This window comes from Struthio camelus, chromosome 5 (genome assembly GCF_040807025.1).
Source record: "Struthio camelus isolate bStrCam1 chromosome 5, bStrCam1.hap1, whole genome shotgun sequence".
Taxonomy (NCBI): Eukaryota; Metazoa; Chordata; class Aves; order Struthioniformes; family Struthionidae; genus Struthio; species Struthio camelus.
Genome location: NC_090946.1, coordinates 32,934,682 through 32,956,109, shown reverse-complemented (window position 1 = coordinate 32,956,109; position 21,428 = coordinate 32,934,682). Strand labels below are relative to the sequence as shown.

Here is a 21,428-nt window from a genome sequence, read left to right as displayed (position 1 = left end):
AGGAAGATGTATACAAATGAATGAGCCGATATTTGCAAAAAAATCTCTCCGTTCTGGTCTCTACTACCTGACTAGATAAGAAGCACTGTGAAGGGTATCAAAGAACCAGTTTATGCAAACTGTGACTCGATTTGGTATATAACTGAGATCTAGTAGTGCTCACGTTTGCATACTTGGAGCACAAGCATCACTGGGAATTGAACCTGTTCCACAGGAGAAATTTTTGTATATTTAAGTATATTTCAAGCAAATTTTCAAAGAAAAAAAAAACAACTGAGGAGATGATTTAGTATATATTTACTTTTCTTAAAAAATGATTCCATGAAAGAGTCTTATCGTTATCTAAGTAGTAATACAGTTTTTATATACAAAATTCCATTTCAAACATTTTACTGTACAAAAGAAAGTATAAGCAACTGCTACTATTTCACGATTTCAGCAAATAAAAGTTCTGATACGTGTGTGTTCAGGATATAGTTTTACTATTTACAGGAATGTCAGTATTAGATTGATTGATATTTACAGATTAAATTCCTTTAGAGGAAGTCCCCTAACATTTGTCTTCAGAATAGGTAGTTCATATTTGGCTTTCTTGTAGAACTTCTGGGCTACCAAGGAATGAAAGGAAGAATACTTTTCCAACAGGATTTATGGACAAAATTCTGCTTAATTTATTCACATTCACAGTTCTATTGCAGTTAACAGGCCTGATCTTGTAAAAACTTACTACCAGGCATAATGCTTATCATGTGAATAAATTGGGCAGGATTTGGCTCCATAATAGTATAAGTTATAAATTTTAAAAATAGTGACATTCCTGCAAGTCAAAATACAACAGAAACGAGAGTTAGCAAAATATAAGCCCTTTATTAATAAAAATCTTTGGTTGGATCAATATTTTAAATTAGCTTCAAGAGTATTTGGTTAATATCATTCTCTTTTTTCCATATAATTTCTTTTCTGGCACCTTCTTTGGACAGACCACAGAAAAATATCAAGTTTATTACATACTTTAAAACAAATAAATATAGCAAAAGCTAAATATGGCATTTTTAAAGTTCTAGCATTAATCTTTAAATTAGTTTGGCAAAGAAAAAAGAAATGGAAAAAGAGAAACTAACTTTTCTTGAAAACAGTCTCGATGTTTGGTTTTGTAACAAACCATACAGTAGTTAGACTTTAAAGAACATCTTTAGTTTTTCTTTTATTCTTTAGTTTTATATTTGTTATGTAAGTGCCATGGACAAGACAGAGCAGTAAAAGAAACGAGATTAATTGCACCAATGTTATTTGGAAGTGCAGTTTATCATTGACAAAGCAAAGTAAAATGTACGATACATAAAAAGAGTTGCACTGATGGGATTTAGATAGGCTTCATAAGTAAGGATTTTAGACTTACACTTTAAGGAAGTTCCTTGTACAAAAGCTAGGGTATTTTAAGACAAAGGAAAAGTCCTGTAACTGAAGGTCTGGTCCTGTAGCCCCAGTGCAGGTAGAACTTCCACTGAAGATAGTATGTAGTATATAGTTTGGATTTACTCCTTTTGGCATAGCTTCTGGGAGATGATATTCAATAGTACAAAGCCTGCAGGGGCAACTGGCCTTGAAAAATGGGTGCAGACTCCCTTTTCCTGCAGAGAACAGAGGGCTACAAAGAAAAACCTGGCTAAGGAAAGGATGTGCTAATATAATGGGAAAATGTATAACTCCTTAGGAACAACAGTGTCCAAGTACTTGGCAGGGTGGCGTGAGACACTGTAGCTCTACATGTGCTCATTAATTCAGGGCATTTAACAAAATGCTCTGTGATAATCTACCTGCTGGGAGGTTCTCAGAAATTGTGCTGCTGCTGCTGTGTTGCTGCTAGTGGGGACCCTTGAGAGGATTGCTCAAATGCATATGATACAAGCTGGGGCACTGAGGTAGCTTCATCCACATTACTTGCTCATTGTTAAAAACATCTTGTCCAGTACGCAAGCAGCTTTCCATGGTCACAGAACTGGGATGAAGATAAGGGCATTCAATTTTGATGCAATTTTCTGATGTTTCTGAACAGAACAGTGCCCCCAGTGTAGGTCTCGAGTACACAGCAGGTTGCCACAAGTGCCCCGTGCATTTCTTTCTCTCTACGCCTTAGCTGACTCAATGGCAGCTTTGTTTGTCTTGGACCTGCAGGTTCAAATACAGAAGTCTGCCAGCAGAGCTAAACCATATCTTTGAAAGTGAATAAGCCTGGTAAGCTTTATATTGTTTCTCTCCTCCTGCCAAAGGGAATACTAGAGCACACTCTAAAACTGTTTTGCATGTACTTTATAAAGTTGTCCCACAGACCTTCAAGCCTGGGGTTCCAAAAATATTTTAAATTATTAGTAGTGTTATTAATTAAAATTAACCTTTATTTACTTAATAGGCTAAGGTCAAATTCTCAGAGAATATCTCTATCAACATGTACTAAGTACCTGCATTTATTAATGCACACCAACATCAATAGTGTTATCTAACGATGAAATATAAAAATTCCCTGCATTACTGCTTGTGCAAAAGGAAAAAAATAAAAGATCAGAAATAGAACGTGGTCCTCCATATTTGTAAGAAGAGCATTTCTCACAAAGATGGGCGCAAAATGGCAGCACATCCTTAAACATGCACCAGGTTGTCCATTATTAATCAAGTCCTGCCCTTTTCGTGATGGCTTGTTCATCAGTGGAATGCCCCGATATGCTCAACTCCCTTCTCTTCTATACGTCAACGGGATATGAATGGCAGGAGGACAAGCTCCCACTGTGGCTCCTGGAGAGTTTGGGACTGTGACTGTTACAGTTTTCACCTTTTTGCATGTCCTTATCTTTCCAGGTTTCTAGCATTTGCAGCTTTCCTTGTTCTTCTCTCATGAAGACCTCCACCATGAGAACTTTCTCTTTATGAATCTGCTGACTAATGTCCTTGGGAATGTCTGGGATAATCCAGTCAACAAAGTCACTCATAAACATGACCAAGTTCTGAAAATGAAATTGTGAGAAAATGTCAGCAAGGTCAAATGAAAAGATGACTGTGAGGGAATGGGCTATTTTCAGTGTACTTCGGAAGGAAGAATGAAGGACAACATTTGAGTTGGGCTCAACTGCATGTCACAAGTCTGATACTGAGCCAAATTTACCTCAATTTCCTGTCAATACCAGAACGGACAGAAAAATGGCAGGCACAGATCTTTCTGATTTATGTACAAATACTGTCAAAGCCACTTAGAAATCAGAAGGAAATACTATAATTGATAAATGGCTTATGAGTTTTACATCAGCAAGGCAGAAGCAAATAACAAGATGTAAAATGCTGAAAGGTAGCAAAAAACCTTTCACTGAAATATTTTTGCTGTAAAGTCTTGATTCAAGGAAAGTGAAGTCTTTCACAGAAAGATACATATTTTGTCAAAAAAAAGGAGAAGTTTTGAAACAAGTTGTTTAAATAAGGCAGACTCTTAAAATACTTATATCATAATAACCAATGTAACTGTTGCGATTGAGAATTGCTATATAGTGAAAAATCAGAAGATTTTGCCATCTCATTCAACTCCGAGATAAAATATAATTGGGTAATGTCAGAAATTTCATATCTTGGCCAGATCTAGAAATGATTTGGGATAAAACTTGCACTTCTTCAGCAAACATGTTGATGTCCTACTGGAGAAATTGGTGGGACTTAATTAGTATCAGCCTCGTGCTTTGCTGCTCACTCAGGTCATTGCATTGCTCTGTGTCAGAGCAGTTCAGGCAGTCCCTGCGGATGAAATTACCCATTGGGGATTACCCATCTGGGGCTGGGTGGGAGGGAGAAAGAGGGTGAATAAGGATGGGCAAATTCCTTTGCTATTACATGAAACAGCTGTGAAAGGAGATGTTTTATGCACCCTAATAAATTATTTCCAAAGGTGGCCTGCCTTATTTAGCTGAAGAAATATGATAACTCTTTTTCTTTCTTGTACAGAAAGTGATAATTCCTTTCTTATATAGAAAGTGCCTGCTGTATAACATACCTGGAAAACTATCACAAATGCTAATCTTGCTGCTAAGACAGCCCAGAAATCTTTTGAAATGTCGTACTTGTTTTCAGACCAAGGAGGTTCTCGATAATCTTTGTATCTGCAAAACAAGACCCACTACATCAAGTGCTGTCATTTAGAAATTTTAGCATAGTGAGCATTTAATACTTAATAGTAAAACAGTAAATCGAACTGTCTAAAAGCAAATTTGCTATTACAGCATAACTGTACAAACCTCACACAAACAAGACAAAGCACAGAGCCTCCCACAGCCTTCCAGTTTTAATCAAAATTCAATCTTAATACCCTCTGATTAGTACAAATAATATCAACTCTGCATAAAGAAGGGGTAAACTACAAAGTTCAGATGATTTATTCCCTTTTAAAATTGGTAAAAAAAAAAATGTTTCAGACTAAATTTGAAGATGAAAGTAATGGTCTCAGATCTATCGAGTGTATTATACTATGTGGAGTTCTACATTTTCAAGATCAGCAAAAGACTGCAGCCAAATTCTACTATATAGAGAGAACAGGAGAATTCTGCCTTAGCTATGGCTTATGGAAAACCTATGAGCTAATTAACTTGTTAGAAACGAGACCAAGAAAAATAAAGTAGAATTAAACCATAGCATCCTCTCAATATTTTGAAAGAATTATGCCTCCATATTTTTAAATATCTGATTTTAAAATCCCTCAAACATGAGAGAAATGATGGAATGGGAAGAAGAAAGAGGCAAGGACTAGAAAGTACATAAAACTGGCATTTGTATACTGGACATTAAGACTTCCCTTCTATAAGTTTTGTGCTAAAAACATTTCTGCTAAACTAATTTCTCATGTCCCCAGAGATCACCAGAAGGAAACCAGAAAAAGGAAAACTGGGCAAAAGCTAAGATGTGTGCAGTTCTTGTTGGTTTTATCTTTCATCTCAAAGTAAGAGTGATTTTTCTGTTTAGCAGTCATTTTAGCAGATTAACTTGCTCTATTCTGATTTACAAAGAGCATAAATTAAAAAACAATACAATTATACAGGTATTTCTCCCTCAGTCAGTTTCTGTAATTTTCCAGTATATAATATGTAAAAATATATATACACACATACACATCAAAAGTATCTTTTTTTCCCCCCCCTCCTCTGGAATGTCTTTGCCTTCTTTGTTCCCCTCTTCTCCTTCTCACCCCCTTTTTCCCCTACAGCCTTGCTGTTCTAAGTGCTCTCACTGTTACTTTTGGCTTTGGTCCCCAATTATAAGCTTTAAAACATTTGTTTTGAAGATGATGCATATCTAAGGAAGCCTAAGCAAAGCATGGATTTCAGCACTGACCTAGATAGCTTGATAAGCTGAAATATGCAACAACAACTTTCCTTTAACAATGAAAATAATATATAGGATTTGTTATACACATGCAAATTTTCTGCACAGTATCATTTTAAGTGGGCCTTAAGTTCCAGCGCAGATAAAGCTGCTATTAATATAATCAGGAATTACTATAAAACTGGACAAGAAAGAGAGGTGTACTGTGAAGTCACAGTCATGTCAGCAGCATACAGTACAACAATGTGACATCAAAGTAACATCATTCTGTTTCCTTAAAGGATCATTATACTGTTTGTCATTACTCATATCCTTTTCCAGAAAAAGCAAATACGTAATCAATAGTCAAAATCTTTGCAAATTCCTTGACAAACACCGAACATTAACAATGCTAACCAGTCTTTCTGCAAATAAGCAGTACTTAACATTCAAACATTGTGGTCACTTTATCTGCAAGCCAAGACTTCAAGGCAATGGCTTTACCGGATATAAAAGGCTACCAACCTGCTCAGAAGGTATTAAAAATACACGAGACCTAGATTTACCCCAGGAATGAAAAAAAATGTGTCACATTCTTAGGTGTGGAAATACTTAAAGTTAGTTATCATTCAAAGGAATACCTGCATATCTGGACCTCATAGCCAAGATCCATAGGGTCGTTTGGAGCTGTTCCTGCTTGAAAATCGCTGACATTAAAAGAGGATAGTGTATGGTTCACGAAGCCATGCATGGTGCCATTCTCACTGTACATGTACAGGTACACGAGGCGTGGAATGAAGTCAGATGTGAATGAGATCACAAATGCCTAAGCCATAAGAGTAAAGAATGAGCGCAATATTCAGATAGTGTTTAGTTAATAATATATTCAAGCCTGTCTTGCCCAAACAACTCATGTGAATTAGGGACTGCTGCACAGGGGACTGCTTCAGGAAAAAAAGGGGGAGATTGCAGCCCATGGAGCCCTAAAAGCAGAATAGTAACTGCTGTAGCAAGGTGGTATTTACTGCTTACCCATTTGAGTTGAAGGATATTCAATGGAGCAGTTCCATGTCGATTAAGATTGCTATATGGATAACAACTTGAACTCTTCTGGAGAATGAGGCTTTCATGCCCCCCAACATCAGAAGAAAGCAAAGTATGGTGCTCTTTCCAATTACAGCTTGTCCCTGATGGATTGTATAAGCTCTGATTGATTCATTTAGATGTACTTTTGTGTTCTGTGAACAACTTACAGGGAATTGATTCTTTTAATGGGCTTTTGCAATGCAATGAGAATTTATTTTATGTGTTTTTTTTTTTTTTTTTTAACTCCATCAAGATAAAAGGATGGGCAGACCGAGCCAGTTGTTGTTGCTTTTTTTTTTTTTAAATGGCCACAAAACATTTCCTGTTATTTGGTTATTTTAAAAAGTTGTATAAAAATGCCATCCACAAAATATAAGATAGCCAATTCAGCTGAGTTCTTCATAACTTTGGCCCTTCTCATTTGTTATCACCATGAAACATTCTCACTGGCGTAAATCTCATGTACATGTGGAACAAACACAGTACAAAATGTCTTACTTATTTTATGATAAAGAGGGACAGTAGATAGATCAAAGAGGGAAAAATAACACCAGATAACGACAAATACAAGAAAGAAAACAGAAGAATAAAGAAATTATTTCTAAAGGAAAGGAGGAGAAATGGTAAAGACAAATTAAGGCGGCATACAAAAATATAAGAATGGTTTGGCCGTAGAACAACAGACACTTGTTGGCAAAGTTGAGGGATTTTCCCTATTGGCAGTAAGAGTTTGATTCAGTCCCCAGGTGTGAATGGAAGTGTTTCTGTTGGTCGCAGGAGGCCGGATTTGCTCCGACTGAGAGCTCGTTCCCAGGGCTGGGGGAACGGAGCGAAGCCTCAGCTCCTCTGCACCGTGGGAGCCCCGCGGGCTGGGAAGTCTCAGCAGCCCCCACCACTTCCAGGGGGTCTCCTCTCCTTATCTCCCAGCTGGAGAAAGACATTGCAGTGACACGTGTCCAATCGCCAGGAATTACAAGATGATTTGATGGGAAGTGGCGGTTTCAGAACAGACCTCTGAGAAAGTGAGGAGGCCTATGGACCCATAGCCCTGCACAGCCCCTATTTTGCTCCATTGTAAATATGTTTTCTACTTGTCATTCAGCTTTCTTTTAATCTTTCCCTGGGTGGGACAGGATGTGGATGACCGAGGTAGGAGTCTACAGAAGCAAAGTGAGAGAAAATCTGTTCTTATGACCACAAAATACATGTTTTCTGAAGAATCAAGATGATCCAAGGAAAACTGGTATTAAGATGTGCTGAAATTTTCTAAGTGTATTCACTGTTGAAATAAACAAAAGTATTTTCTTTGACTTCCAGAGCTATCTGAGTGAGAAATGGTAGACTAATGCATTTTGAGGCCAGATTTTCAATGAAGGGACATTGCACTCAGATGAGCCAGACTAATTCATATCCAGCTGACTACTTGACCCTAAAAGCTTCTGCGGTCGTAAGTTTTATCAGTCAAATTAAGAAATATATAGTCTTAGTGGTAGTATTTTATAATAGTAAAGTAGGAAGAAAAGGTATTTAAGCAGACAGCTGTGGTCTTATTTGTTTGAGGAGCAAGACTGTTTTATGAAAGCATTCTGGAAAAAAGCTGCAATGGCTATTATTACTGAATATTACTGCTATACAGAGATTGACAATTCTCCCTATCATTCTGAATATTTAAGTTTTACCGTTTTGTCTCCACAATGCGTCAATATGCAAAACTATCCCAACTTCCAGACAAACACTGGATCTGATTCAGTAATATTTGAGAACATTTCTATATCATATAATTTCATTCAATTTAAGGGATTTAAGATGGAATAAAACTAATGGACGAGAATGGAAGAGCCAGACTACTGAATTAAAGTCTCTAATTCTACTGAATGCAGAAATACTTACATTTATTATGACAGCAAGCTTTCCTATACCTCTGAGGATATTATACCAGATTCCTAAGGAAGGAGACAAACATGTAAATGCTGTTCCAGTCATTAGAATGAGATATATGACATTTTCAGTTAACAGTGTTAGAATGCTTATGACTGTGTCAAACTATAGTTATAGCTTAAATAAAAAGAACAACTTATAGCAGATTAATTTCAAGACCTGCAAGCAAAGGAAGCCCAACTCTGTCTTCCAAAGCTATGTTTAGGCATCCAATTTTTAGAAGTTTTAAGCTAACAGCTCCTTTGAGGATGTGAAGGGCTAGTGCAAGAAAGAGGAATGCCAGCATAGGTAGAAAACAAAAAGATCATGAAGTTTCATTAAAAGTTGCTCAAATGATTTCTACTTGAGGAGCAGAAAAAAAGCTACAAATGGGGAACTGGACTCTCCACAGATGTGGACTCTCCACCATGTCGTAGATGCGGTACAGAATATATCGATCTATCAATTTTAGGGATCTACTCAAATCTGAGGTAAGATAAATAGTGAAGAGAAACAGTTTTGAGAAGGCAAAGCTCCACTGGAAATTCCTCTAAAGGAATTTTGCATTTGCATCTGGCAACCCTAGCTAGCTGTCTCCTCAGCACGGGCTCCATGCATGCAGTGTGTAACACAACTGCAGATAGGCTCAGGGTCAAGCTCTGCGAAGGCAGTGTGAGGCCGATGGCCAAAGGTCACCCAGGCATGCAGCTCTGCTCTTCCCCATCTCCCCACCCCCCTCCTCGCGGAAAGGCTTCTGCAAGCCTGTACGCCCTACACTGGTGCTCACGCACCCCAGCACCTGGCCTCTCCTAGTCGTTAATGACAGTTTGAAAACTTCTCCTTAGCTGAATCCAAGTGCTAGATTCAGTCTGTGCTGATGACTCTAAAGTATATATGTAACTGAAGTTCACTATAAAAACCCCAGCAGCCTGGATTTGGCCTCCTCTGGCCCTTGGTGAAACTCACCCTGAACGGTGGACTAGATATGGACGTACAGTACTCAGTACTATATACTTCATAAGAGCAAGCTCAATTCCCCTTTTCCATTATTTCTTTAAAACCCACCCACAGCATATCTTTGTTCACAGTCAGAATCAGTAGCATCAACTGGTAGTCAGTGGGAAAGGCAGAAGGCATCTTTGTTAAATCAAGGGCTAAATATAGTCTCTTTCCTAACTGTCACGTACATTTGCAAGTAAAGTAGTGTATGGCCTGATCCTGTACTGATTGAAAGGGTGACCTTTGAGGTCTGCAGAATACGGGTGATAGAAAAATCAAGGGCTGCTATCAAATCTGCATGGTTACAGCCCTGATTAGCTCTGGAATAGCAGATTGGCTTAAGGAAAGAAGATGTAGGAGACTTCATACAATATTACACCTCCAGAAGGTTCTTCTAGCGTGACAGAATCCTTCACTTGATAACTAACTTACGCTTCATACAGTTTTGGTCTTCTGGCACAGCATGTCTAAGTCAGCCTGAGCAGAGTACAGAATTTAACGTCAGAAAAACATATTGCAATATCGGCAGCAGCCAAGCTAGACCTCCGCTCACTGCCAGTGATTACATACAGCTTTCACTAGGTACAACGTTCTCCCTTTTTACCAGTTCTGCTGGTGCCTGCCTGAAAACTTGTCTGATTCGCCTACAGCTATCTCATGATCTCTGACTTTGGGAATTCTCTGAGTGGGGCTGGATTGCAATAAACTGCAATTAACACCCCTGGGGAGGCGGGGGGAAGAGCAAAAATCCTTGTCCCCTGCTTCAAATGAGCCAGCCGCACAGCACAGGAAAAGCAATGCCATGTTGAAGGCAATAGCACAACAAAAGACAACATGTTCTTCAGCTCTAGGCTAATCCTAGGGCACTAGGATGAGCACTCAGAAACACTCTGCTTGCGGTGCACAATAGCTGAAATAACACTAAGTTTGGTAACTCATAGTAAACTTCACTCTTGCTCACTTCCTCTGTAATATGAATAATAATTTAAATAAACTTTTTACTTATATGTTTCCAATATCCCAGTTAACCCACAGCTAGGAAAAGTAGCTTCATCACTGCATATATACCTTGTTCTTAGCCCCTTGGCAATAAAAGGCAGACTGCTTTGCTGTCATTGTACAGCTCTGGAGCCTGGCTCCAGCTAGAATCACTGCAGCTTTCAGGCTCATGAGTTTTGACATTCATGCTGAGTAGAAAGGGATACACTTATCCACGGACATGGAGGGCTCCTCTCCTTCCCAAGTGTATTTCTCCAGCTCAGTCCAGAACAATTAAATGCAGAAATTTTTGCTTCTGCAAGACACTTACACTGCCAGGAAGAACTGTTGATGTGCAGAACCTTGCAACATATTTCACTGCTGTATTGATCGCTTAGATTGGAGAAGTGATATTGTTTACTTAATAAAATATTAATCTGAATTTAAAGCACTGCTCTTTCTATTTTAAAAGTAAAGGCTTGATAAATTATGAGAGTTCACAGTTAAAGCTTTGAATTGTCCTACAAATACCTTCCTGTTAATGAAACTAACTCAGCGTAACAACATCCTGCCATCAATCTAGGAATAAACAAACAAGGAGGAACAACAGCAAGGCGCACTTACCTATATCCTTTGCTCTGACTGCTACCGGTCTCCTCAGCTCAGTAACAAATTTTTTTGCATCTAGACGGATTTCAATGATGTTGTTCAACAAAGCAAACAATGGAGCCAGTGGGAAGGATGCAACAAACAAAGTTACAAATCCAAACTGAATAACTGAAAAGAAAAAACCCCGTTTCAATGGACGTGGTCTGTATTTGTCAAATGCATGCAGCATGTCAGTGCCATTCCCCCAAATCCTAACAAGACGCCACTTGTTGGGAAACTAACTTATATTTCCTACTTCAGACACAGTTGGAGTGACTGGTACTCCATGCAGGCATTATAGGGCAAATTGCCCCTCTTCCAAAGCCAGGACTGGTTCAAGCAAGGCAAAGCATCTAATACCATTCCCCTGTGAGCAAAGCTAGCGCTATCTGCTCCTATCGTGTGCTGTCCTCTGAGCAGGGCAGGGTAGGAATCAGGGAAGCGGCACTGGGCTAAACCCTGTCCCCAACAATCCTCAACCGTAGGAGTGATGTGAAGAACATGGAATTACCACAGCTCTTCTGGGTTATCGAGTCCTGTCACCTGCTGCCCCCAGGGACTGTATGAGCTCTTATGTGAACTCGTCGTGCTCCACCAGGTAGGCTTTGAGCCCTCACTAATCCCCCTGGAACTTTTCTCTTCTGAAGTTCAGAAACCCTCTCCATGCCAGCCCATTCATGATTATATCTATTTGTTGTCCTGTTGGCCTTCTTCATTACTTTACGTAGCTCTTCACACTTCCTAATGTTAACTCACTCTATGTATTTAAAGAGAGTGATCTCCAGCTCCCTTGATCTGTCGTTCTGCAGCGTAAAATAAGCCAATATCTTTTCGGTGCTCTCATAACAACCTCTTTCTTCCTCTGATCGCCTCAGCAGCCTTTCTTGCACCTGTTCCAGTTTGCACTCATTCCTTGCAAGCGTGGGTGAAAAGAACTCTATATAGTACTCTAGCTTAGCTTGGTCTTACCCGTGCTTCATAAATGACATTACTGATTCTCTGTCTTTACTGGAAATAACTTGCTTGCTGTATCCTGGGGTTGTATTTGCTTTTGTTTCATGAGCATATCACATTGATAACATGCCCATCCTGTTACTATTATAGCCCAGTCATTGTCTTTTTCTATTACTTCCAACTGCTGATGTAACTAATTGCATATATTCTTATTCTTAGGAACTGGTAACATGACCTCATATTTTGTACTACTAAATTTTAACCCTGTTTCAACAGCTCTGAAACTCAAAGTCACCTGATATTCTAATCTGCCCCTATTTTTACTATAAATGCCACTTTTTGGTATTAGCACATTTCATTATCCTTTTCGAAATATTTTTGCCTAGCCATTACTGAAAATACTAAATAAGGTTGCTCTTTGGGCTAGCCTTTCAGGAATTTCTGATACTGTTGCAAGCAGCACTGTATGCAGTGATTCTTCTCATCCATTCAGCAATACCAAGTTTAGAGGTAGGAGGAGAAATGTAGTTTTAGAGCCTCAGTAACGCAGATCTGATATCCAGTGCTTAAATTCCATACTGATTGCTCAACATAGCAAATTATTTGGAAAAAAATACATATGTCATCTGTGAATTACAACCTGGTCAACAGGCCCTAATCTCTTTGAGAAGATTGAGTTCAGATTTCAGAAAAGAGTCAATCTGGAGTGACAACACACAATGGAAACTGTCACATCTGAATTAAATTAAATAAGTTATTTCCAGCCTAGGTGCAGCTGAAGATAAAATATGCCTCAAAATCTCAAGTTTATGCTATTAAATCATTTGCATTTAACACTCGGCAGTAACATGTCACATAGCTTGATAAAAAATATCTAATGTATAGTGCTATCGTAAGGGATCATGAACACCAGATATCACAGTTCATCCCTGTAGCAGCCAGTGGTCAGCTGAAACATGCTACAGTCCCAGAGTGTACTCTAATAAATAAGGTAATATGCACCTTACCCACTGTCCACCAAATCTGCAATTGAAAAACCTCAGCTCTCTGTCCCAATTAATCACATTAATTATGGCTTAACATGCCTCCTTTCCACCTCACTCACTCATTTCCATATATTCAGGGGTAAGTCCAGCAAAAGGCTCCAGGTTATAGTCCACTTCATAACGCTGCTTTTTTTTCATGTGCTCTTCATGGTCTAAAGAACGTCGACGCTTTAATTTCATGTATCTTATGAATTTCTTCATTTTTCTGGAAGAAATGGATAGATTCAGTTAGCATGCTATTCTGGTTACAATGCCCATTACTCAGCTGGATGAGGAGTGACGGTTATTTTATGTTACAATAAGCTCTATGTCTATTTTAATAAAAACTATCCAAGAGTTACAATATACTAAAAGGAAATATCACAGATCAGCATATAGAGATACTCAAACTTTGTCACAGCTGAATCACACATTCAGTATCACACCTACTGCTAACCAGGAGGAAATCAAGAGATCCTGTAACACTTTTCAAAGACGTCGGTATTGTTTGATGTTACAACGTTGGCTGACAGCTGTAGAACAAAAGTATTTACTATATAGAGTAGGCCGAGCCTTACTATAAAGATCTTTAATGTAGCCTGCATACCAAATTCTTATCAAGAGGCAGCTAATACGCACTGTATCGTACACAGGGTAAAAAGCCGCATGCACACACGTAAAAAACCTTGCTACTTACGGGATGCCAATCTCAAATAAATTGTTCTGAATCAGCTGTTTGCCCAACATGATGATACTGAGCTGGATACACAACTCCATTAGGCAGCCGCCAGGAGCGCACTAAAGTGGACAGAGGAAACGTAAATGAGAACATCTGCATCGCTGTGACAGTGAAAGATGCTGTTCTCAGGTGATGAGATCACAGACAGGGTAAAATGCAATTACCTCTTCCATGCGGAAAGAATGGAAAATGTAGACGTAGTCTCCTGGACGACCAACAAACCTAGAACACAATGGTTAGAATTATAAACCTCATTATATTATATAGGTTTCTTATAATTGATTCCTGAAGTTGATTGTGCAATGTTATACCTTTGTGTGGGACAACTTAATGTTTAGTTCTGAAAAATCAAAGGAAAGTAATTAAGGATTGCCCCATAATATTATAGGCACATCTTAGCATAAATCTTCTGAGATGCATGATCAGGTGTTCGAACTACACATGGGCACCCAATCTCACATCTGCTGCATTAGCCAGAACATGTGATATGGAGTTCATTTTAGCTTTGTGCTTTCATGCTGGTTGCAGGAGGAGAGATACTACTTGCTATGACATAACATTAGAACGCGATAAATGGACAACGCCTGATGGGGCATTACATCTGAATGTACAAAGTTAACTTGGCAAAATGGCTTTAACAAATTTGAAACAGCAGAATCATACAGATCGCTGCTTTATCCCATAAAGCTGCAGTATTTTTGATCCAATATTGAGGATTTTTTTAAACCACAGTTACTTTATTATCCAGCTGCGTTCTCAGGCGCAGCTACAGCTGCCTCACAAAAAACAAGCTGAAATCCTCAACGACATCCTCCATTACTCACCGGCCTTTGAAGAAAGCGACATAGAAAATGGGCGTATAGGCATTGACGAATTTCAGAAGGAAAGCCTTAAATATCAGACGCTCTTCGAAATTCTTGTCAGTTTTTGGAACCTCTGGAAACCATATGACATAAATAAGAAACTTTAAGGGATTGTCCTAGCTGGAGCATTTCAAAATCTTATAAATGTGGACTCTGGAAACTGTTAGCCACCCTTTAAATAAAGGGTATCTCTCTCTGTCTCTCTCTCTTTGGAGTGTTAAACCAGTACGACCTCACTGAGGTCAGGGGTAAATCTGCTGAGGAGCCTAGTGTTCAGCTGAATTACAACAATAATTCCAATTTCATTCCACATCTGATTGACCTCCACAAAAATATTTGTTTGCAGAATGGGCAAACACTTATCTGAAAAATTTTCTCGACCTTTTGTCTCTGATGTTGGTCCAGTATTGTTTAACTTATTCATCAATGACCTGGATGAAGGGATAGAGTGTCTCCTCAGCAAATTTCCTCATGATACAAAACTGGGAGGAGCGGCTGATACCCCAGAGCACTGTGCTGCCATTCAGATGGACCTCAACACGCTGAAGAGATGGGCAGAGAGGAACCTCCTGAAGTTCCACAAACGCAAGTGCAGGGTCCTGCACCTAGGGAGGAATAACCCCATACAGGCACCAGTATGGGCTGGGGGGGCGGACCTGCTGGAAAGCAGCTCTGCAGAGAAGGACCTGGGATCCTGGTGGACAACAAGCTGACCATGAGCCAGCAATGCACCCTTGTGACCAAGAAGGCCAATGGGATCCTGGGCTGCATTAGGAAATGTTGCCAGCAGGTGGAGGGAGGTGATCCTCCCCCTCTACTCAGCCCTGGTGAGACCTCACCTGGAGTACTGTGTCCAGTTCTGGGCTCCCCAGTACAAGAGAGACATGGAGCTCCTAGAGCAAGTCTAGCAAAGGGCTACTAAGATGATGAGGGGACTGCAGCATCTCTCAGATGAGGAAAGGCTGAGAGAGCTGGGCCTGTTCAGCTTAGAGAAGAGAAGGCTCAGGGGGGATCTGATCAATGTGTGTAAGTATCTGAAAGGAAAGTATCAAGAGGATGGGGCCAGACTTTTCTCCGTGGTGCCCAGCGATAGGACAAGAGGCAATGGGCACAAACTGAAACACAGGAAGCTCCATGTGAACCTGAGGAAAAACTTCTTTCCTGTGAGGGTGACCGAGCACTGGAACAGGTTGCCCAGAGAGGTTGTGGAGTCTCCTTCCCCGGAGATATTCAAAAGCCATCTGGACACAAGTCTGGGCAATGTGCTCTAGAGGATCCTGCTTGAGCAGGGGGGTTGGACTAGATGCTCTCCAGAGGTCCCTTCCAACCTCAACCATTCTGTGATTCTGTGATGTTTTCACAAATAATTCAGAATATTTTTTCTGTAGTGTTTTTTGCTTTCACTGTTTTCCATTTCTTAACATGTCTTCTGCCAAATAAACAATGGCAGAAAATGAAATTAGTGATTGTGTTATATAGAAGAAACCAGTTCAAGTTGAAGATTAGGTACAGGAATTTCTGCTGCATCCATATTGTCCATAACTGGATTAGAGAACAGTGCTACCACAGCTGAAAGAAAAACTTCAAGAATAAAGCTGGGTCTATGTGTATTTTGATATTTGTAAATTAACTGGTAAGAATTTTAGCTTTACGTTTGAATTTCCTGGGTTAACTTCCCAGTTTGAAGTTAGTCATAAGAGCAAGTCATTTTTTATCCTCTCATTTATAATTGCACTAACAGGCATGACTGGAGGATTTGAACCTACCGATCTGAGTTAGCCACCTTGCTATGCAGCCATATACTTCATCCAGGATGATGATGACGACCAGATTGATAATGACGGCAGTGGCAGTGACAGTGACCCTAACGCTTGACCGGCCGGATGGAGTCGAACTGATTGCTAAAGCTGCTGCTGTTGAGATTCTGTATATTATGACTCCAAACACGATAGCAAATGTCAGCCCAACCTGCAATTAAGAATACCATAGCCTCTTATGAAAAAAATTTACTGTAATTCCTTTGCATCGGACTTAGCAATGATCTTAATAACAGGGTCTCTGGGCCACATCCCAAATCCATTAAAATCTGTATCAAGGCTCCCAGTCACTTTGGTGAGCTGTAGAATGATCAGATCCTCTCTTGCTACTAATGTGACCATCACACAAAAAATTGATAAAATAATGCTACCTTCACATGCAAAAGGCTTTTTAATAGGCACCCAAAGGAAAATTATTGCTTATATTAAATATTAGTATACTTCCTTTCAGTTTTAACAGCAACAGCATATACACATAGAATTTGCCTTATTGTAAAAGAAAGGCAAGGCTGAAGCAGAGGAGCGTTTCAGTTTAAGTCTGCACACAAAAATCCTTCCAACACTCAACTAAGGTTCCCTATTCTGTCATAGCCCCAAACTGAAGTTAAATCTAATGCTTCAGCACAACATAAAGAATACCAAATGCTGGACACACAGAGTTGACAGCAAAGAGGTATGTAAAAAAAAAGTCTTACTCACTTTTTCATTGCTTAAATAGAGGAATAAATTAAAAATGTGATACTCGGAAGACAGCAGTTCCTCAGCTCCCAGTGAAATTGCAGGAGATACAGAAAAAACCCTCAGACCTGGGCTTTGCAAAGTGATGTGACAAGGGTATTTCTGTCATCTGCTCCAAACTCACACACAACTTCCAGATGGAAGTGAGGAGTCTGTCAGTCAAATCGTTCTAACTTCACTCAACCATCACCTGCATGGCCCTTATGGCACTCCTTCTTGAGGAAAGCCTAGTCGAGCAATCTGCTTTCACTCCAGTACTTCCTTCAAAGAGACTTCACTAGCATCTCATTTAGCCAGGCTATTCCTCTGTTTACAATGACAATATTAATTCCGGTCCCTCCTCCTTCCACTAATCACTTTCATGTAGCACAAATCCACAGATATTAGATTTACTGCATCTCCATTTTCTGAAAACAGATATTTTACCCCCCCCCAAAAAAAGGAAAAAAAAATTTGGCATATCCTGTCTTTGGAAAGAGCTTAAGCTTTTTATCCACCTGCTACTCAGTTCCACATCTTGAATTTTTATTTCCTTCAAAATTTGTTTTAAAGGCAAAACCTTTAATGGCTTAAAGGTTTTATCAGCAAATGGATAAAGGTTGTTCTAATCATTATTTTTCCTTTTCTTGAATTAAATATCATGTTTTCAATTCGCCTGTTGTATGGTACAACCCCAAGCTTGACTGATTTAGTAAAAATCCTTGCAATCAGGATTGCAATTTGCCATGCCATTTCTTTCAAAAAACTTCATAATAAAAATTACACCATTCTGTAGACCTGCGTACTTTTAAAGTTTTGTTCCAAAAGCGGTGATGGTAATATCTGTTGCCATGACCTCATTTCTCACTCACTACGTTCAGATACAGTTATTTCTTTACTGATAACAGAGGCAGTTTAGTAATTCAATTTCTTTAAAAAAGTTTTCGATTATAGAACAGTGAAGTGTTTGGACTTTTTCAGTGGGAAAAAGCGATTGCAAAACATATAAATCTGATGGCCTGTCATGCTTTCACTAACATTTGTATCCATTCTAATCTCAGCAATGGCACACATTAGTGTGTACGTTTCAGATGTTCTTACCATGAAGATAATGCCAACAAAATTGGTGAGATAGGCTGGAAAACGATCTTTCCACGTCAGTTTTTCTTTATCTGTCTAAAATTGAAAAAAGGCTGAAATTACATAAGGACAGAACAGCCAGAAAGATATCATCTATTTGTGCATGTGACAAAAATACAGAGAAGAAGGACTACAAATATACAACCAGTTAGAAGATGTAAGGACACAGTGTTTACAGTTACAATTCCAAACAGGAAAATTGTTTACTCTGTATCTAAGTCCAAACTGGTCAAGCATCTGCACTGTGAGTAGAAGTCAAACAGAGAGTGGTATATACCTTTTGAAGGAAATGTGCAAATACTCTGCCGTCTGTGAAGATCTCTTCTACTGTTGAGTATTTTCTTTTGCTTTCCCTGGAAAAATTCACCTCCCTCCCCAAATAATATGTGGAGCTTGCATTTACACAATGGGTGCCACTGAAATATAGATTAAGTATACTGCTGGAAACCTGCAGGATCAATGCCCATTTGACAGCGAATATTTGGTTTTGCTGTGCAATGGACTTTAAATTGCTTCAATAGCAGTAATCTTTACCACCTGACTATCCACACTGTGTTCAACAGACCACTCTGATAGGAGTTAACATAGGTAGGTATCGTCACTCCTTGTACAATATCCCAAATGAAGTCAACCACCCATTGCTTCTCCCACTCTCTATTGGGCTATGAAAATCTCATTTAGAATAATATTGCTGATCTGGATACCTTCATAAACTTTGAAGCCGGGAATTGTTTCTAAACACCAGAAAGTAAACAACAACAAAGTAGTGTTACAGAAGGCGGCACACATGTTACAATGAACATAAAAATATTACTCTAAATTCTGTTCTTAGTACATGCGTGTTATCTCAGGGAAGAGCAAGCAACACTTCAAGCACATGGCCCATGCTCCACTGCAAAACACTACATCCATCCAATACAGTAAAGCTAAGATTAGTCATGCAGTGCCATTCCCAACACGCAGAAACAGCGACTAAAGGAGTGCTGAAGAAGGAGCGGGGGCAGAGGAACAACAAAAACCCCAGAATTAAATGCAAATATTAAACAAAGGTCCAACAGCCAAAGTTTTTTCAGCAAAACAATTGATTTGAGTCTTCCATAATTACTCATAATTTGAATTTCTTCAAAAGTTTGAATAAAAAGTACCAATTTCACCCCAGTCATGACTGTCTTAACTGTTTGTCTCCATTTGTTTGCTGTCTCTTCTGGAAAATATCGGTGCTTCTGATGGCAGTCAAAGGAAACAAAAAAGGATCGTGCAACACAATGTTACAAAGCACTGCTAAATTAATCTCTGTACTCTCTACTGAGTCAGTGTACACAGCAGTTTAGCAACAAGCAAATGCTCTGTTAGTTTGCTCAATACTTCATGTTTCAGCTCTGGGCTAATAAAAAAACCCCAACAGATAAACTTCTCTCCTTGCCCCAAACCCTTTGCTCAAGGCTTGGGGCTCAAGCTGACCTGGCAAAGGATTTTCTCTTTTTCATTTAGGATTGCAATCTTCTTTTTTCTTTATGATGTGTAAAGGATCTGTGAAAAGTTTGTCTTTAAAAATGACCTTTTTTTTTTTTTTTTTTTTTTTTAAAATGTGACTTTTGAAGAAAAGGAATTTCTAGGCTGGCTTAAACAGCTTTTCTTTAAGACGGTCCCCCAGTTGTCTTACAACTGTTGAATTTGAACTTTAACACTCGCGATCCCAAGGAAAGATAATTATGAAGTCTTTCATAAAGACTCCTTTTCTCACGTTTCCCAAATTAGTAACATCCAACTTGAACAGAATTCCAAAACTTATAAATAAATCTGTCTAAAAAAAAAAAGTCCTCTCTTAATTGCTCAGCTTTCATACTCTGATATTTTGAGGTCACCATTCATTAATTGTCCAGTTATCCTACAGTTTTCTACACTCAAGGTCTGAATTCCTAATATACCAAAAAGTACAGCAAGTTACAGATGTTCAGTTAAATACAAAGAATCTGTGTTCAAACACTTTTTATCCATCATATAAAAGGGCAGCAACCCAAATTCTTTTTTCTTCTGCAAGAATTTTTAAAGCAATGCTGCAAGTAAGGTATTCCACACTACACTGAAAGGCTTATGTATTGCATTTTAGAAACAAACTAGAACATATCAGTATCAGCTTTGTTGCAACCTTAAGGGCACAGCATTCCTTAAGTATAAGCACATCACAACATCAGACACATTTAATTCATTGCTAATCTAGTTTATCTATGTATGGTGTCTATTATAGCACATTTTGATATTGACATGGTTACTGCAGTTATATTTTCACAGGGCTTTCTATCATCCAAACCCCCAGTTTCAGCCATGGTTCCATGCTACTGTTCTACCAGCAACAGATCCAAAGAGGAATTTCTGCCAACACTTTTTTGACAGATTTTTGTTTAAGCCAGAGCCTTTACTTCCCCGCTTAAAAATGTGGTCACACAAACAGCTGAATTCTTGCCACTAAGGAGGAAGTAGCCTTGAAAAAAGCATTTAGGGGACACCAGGAGTTTTTTCAAGTTGCTCTGCTGCTGACAAACAGTAATATGGAATTACAGCCTTCAGTGAAAGGGTGCAGACACTCCTCACAGGAACTGCACTGCCCATCCGTAAGACAGGCAGCACCTTTGTCATGACAGTGTAAAACAACAAATTAATTGCAGAAGTGAGGGATACTTATTCAGTGAAAGAAAAGGGAAGTTATGTTTTTAAAAGGCGGAAGGTTATTACCGAAGCTGAAATTTGGCAAGGAAACTAGTGTTAGTACTCCTAATTAAGGCTCTAGTACTGAGATAATTTACAAGACCAGTCTCAAGACCTAAGCATAAAAAAGCTACATTCGAATTCAGGAGCAGAGTATTTGTGCTTTAGAGCAGTTTCAAAGTTTGGAACAGCGTCTCAGCTGAGGTACACCTCCAGTCAGAAAGCAAAAAGCAAATTTTAGAGTTCTACCGGAAAAACTAGAACGCCAGGAGAGGCTGCCTCACATACCCAAGTCTTCAACTAGAATATGTGCAGTACCACACATTTTAGCCCCAAGATTCAAATGAGGATGTCATGAGGATGCATGCTAGCAAGACAGAAGAATCTCTCCTGAGACACTTTAGTTACTTATAATAGGCATAGGATAAGGTGTTCTCTACCCGTTGCTCCAACTTCATTCGCTAGCCTAACAGGAACCCCTATTCAGTCAGGCTGGATTAACTTTCTT

The 21,428-nt window shown here is 39.1% G+C and overlaps 1 protein-coding gene across 4 annotated transcripts in view; it reads right to left on the bottom strand.

The window, feature by feature from the left end:
* Nucleotides 1–280: 280 nt before the first annotated feature.
* ANO1 (anoctamin 1) overlaps nucleotides 281–21,428 on the bottom strand; it is a 90,218-nt gene continuing 69,070 nt past the window's right edge. For all 4 annotated transcript variants that reach the window (XM_068945411.1, XM_068945413.1, XM_068945415.1 and 1 more), the window contains 11 exons: nucleotides 18,176–18,250; nucleotides 16,307–16,508; nucleotides 14,502–14,613; nucleotides 13,842–13,899; nucleotides 13,636–13,736; nucleotides 13,019–13,164; nucleotides 10,936–11,088; nucleotides 8,308–8,360; nucleotides 5,973–6,157; nucleotides 4,031–4,136; nucleotides 281–2,999 (listed from right to left, as the gene is read on the bottom strand). In XM_068945411.1, coding sequence (XP_068801512.1) covers nucleotides 2,739–2,999; nucleotides 4,031–4,136; nucleotides 5,973–6,157; nucleotides 8,308–8,360; nucleotides 10,936–11,088; nucleotides 13,019–13,164; nucleotides 13,636–13,736; nucleotides 13,842–13,899; nucleotides 14,502–14,613; nucleotides 16,307–16,508; nucleotides 18,176–18,250 — 1,452 coding nt within the window. In that variant the 3' untranslated portion in view covers nucleotides 281–2,738. The remainder of the gene's footprint in view (nucleotides 3,000–4,030; nucleotides 4,137–5,972; nucleotides 6,158–8,307; nucleotides 8,361–10,935; nucleotides 11,089–13,018; nucleotides 13,165–13,635; nucleotides 13,737–13,841; nucleotides 13,900–14,501; nucleotides 14,614–16,306; nucleotides 16,509–18,175; nucleotides 18,251–21,428) is intronic.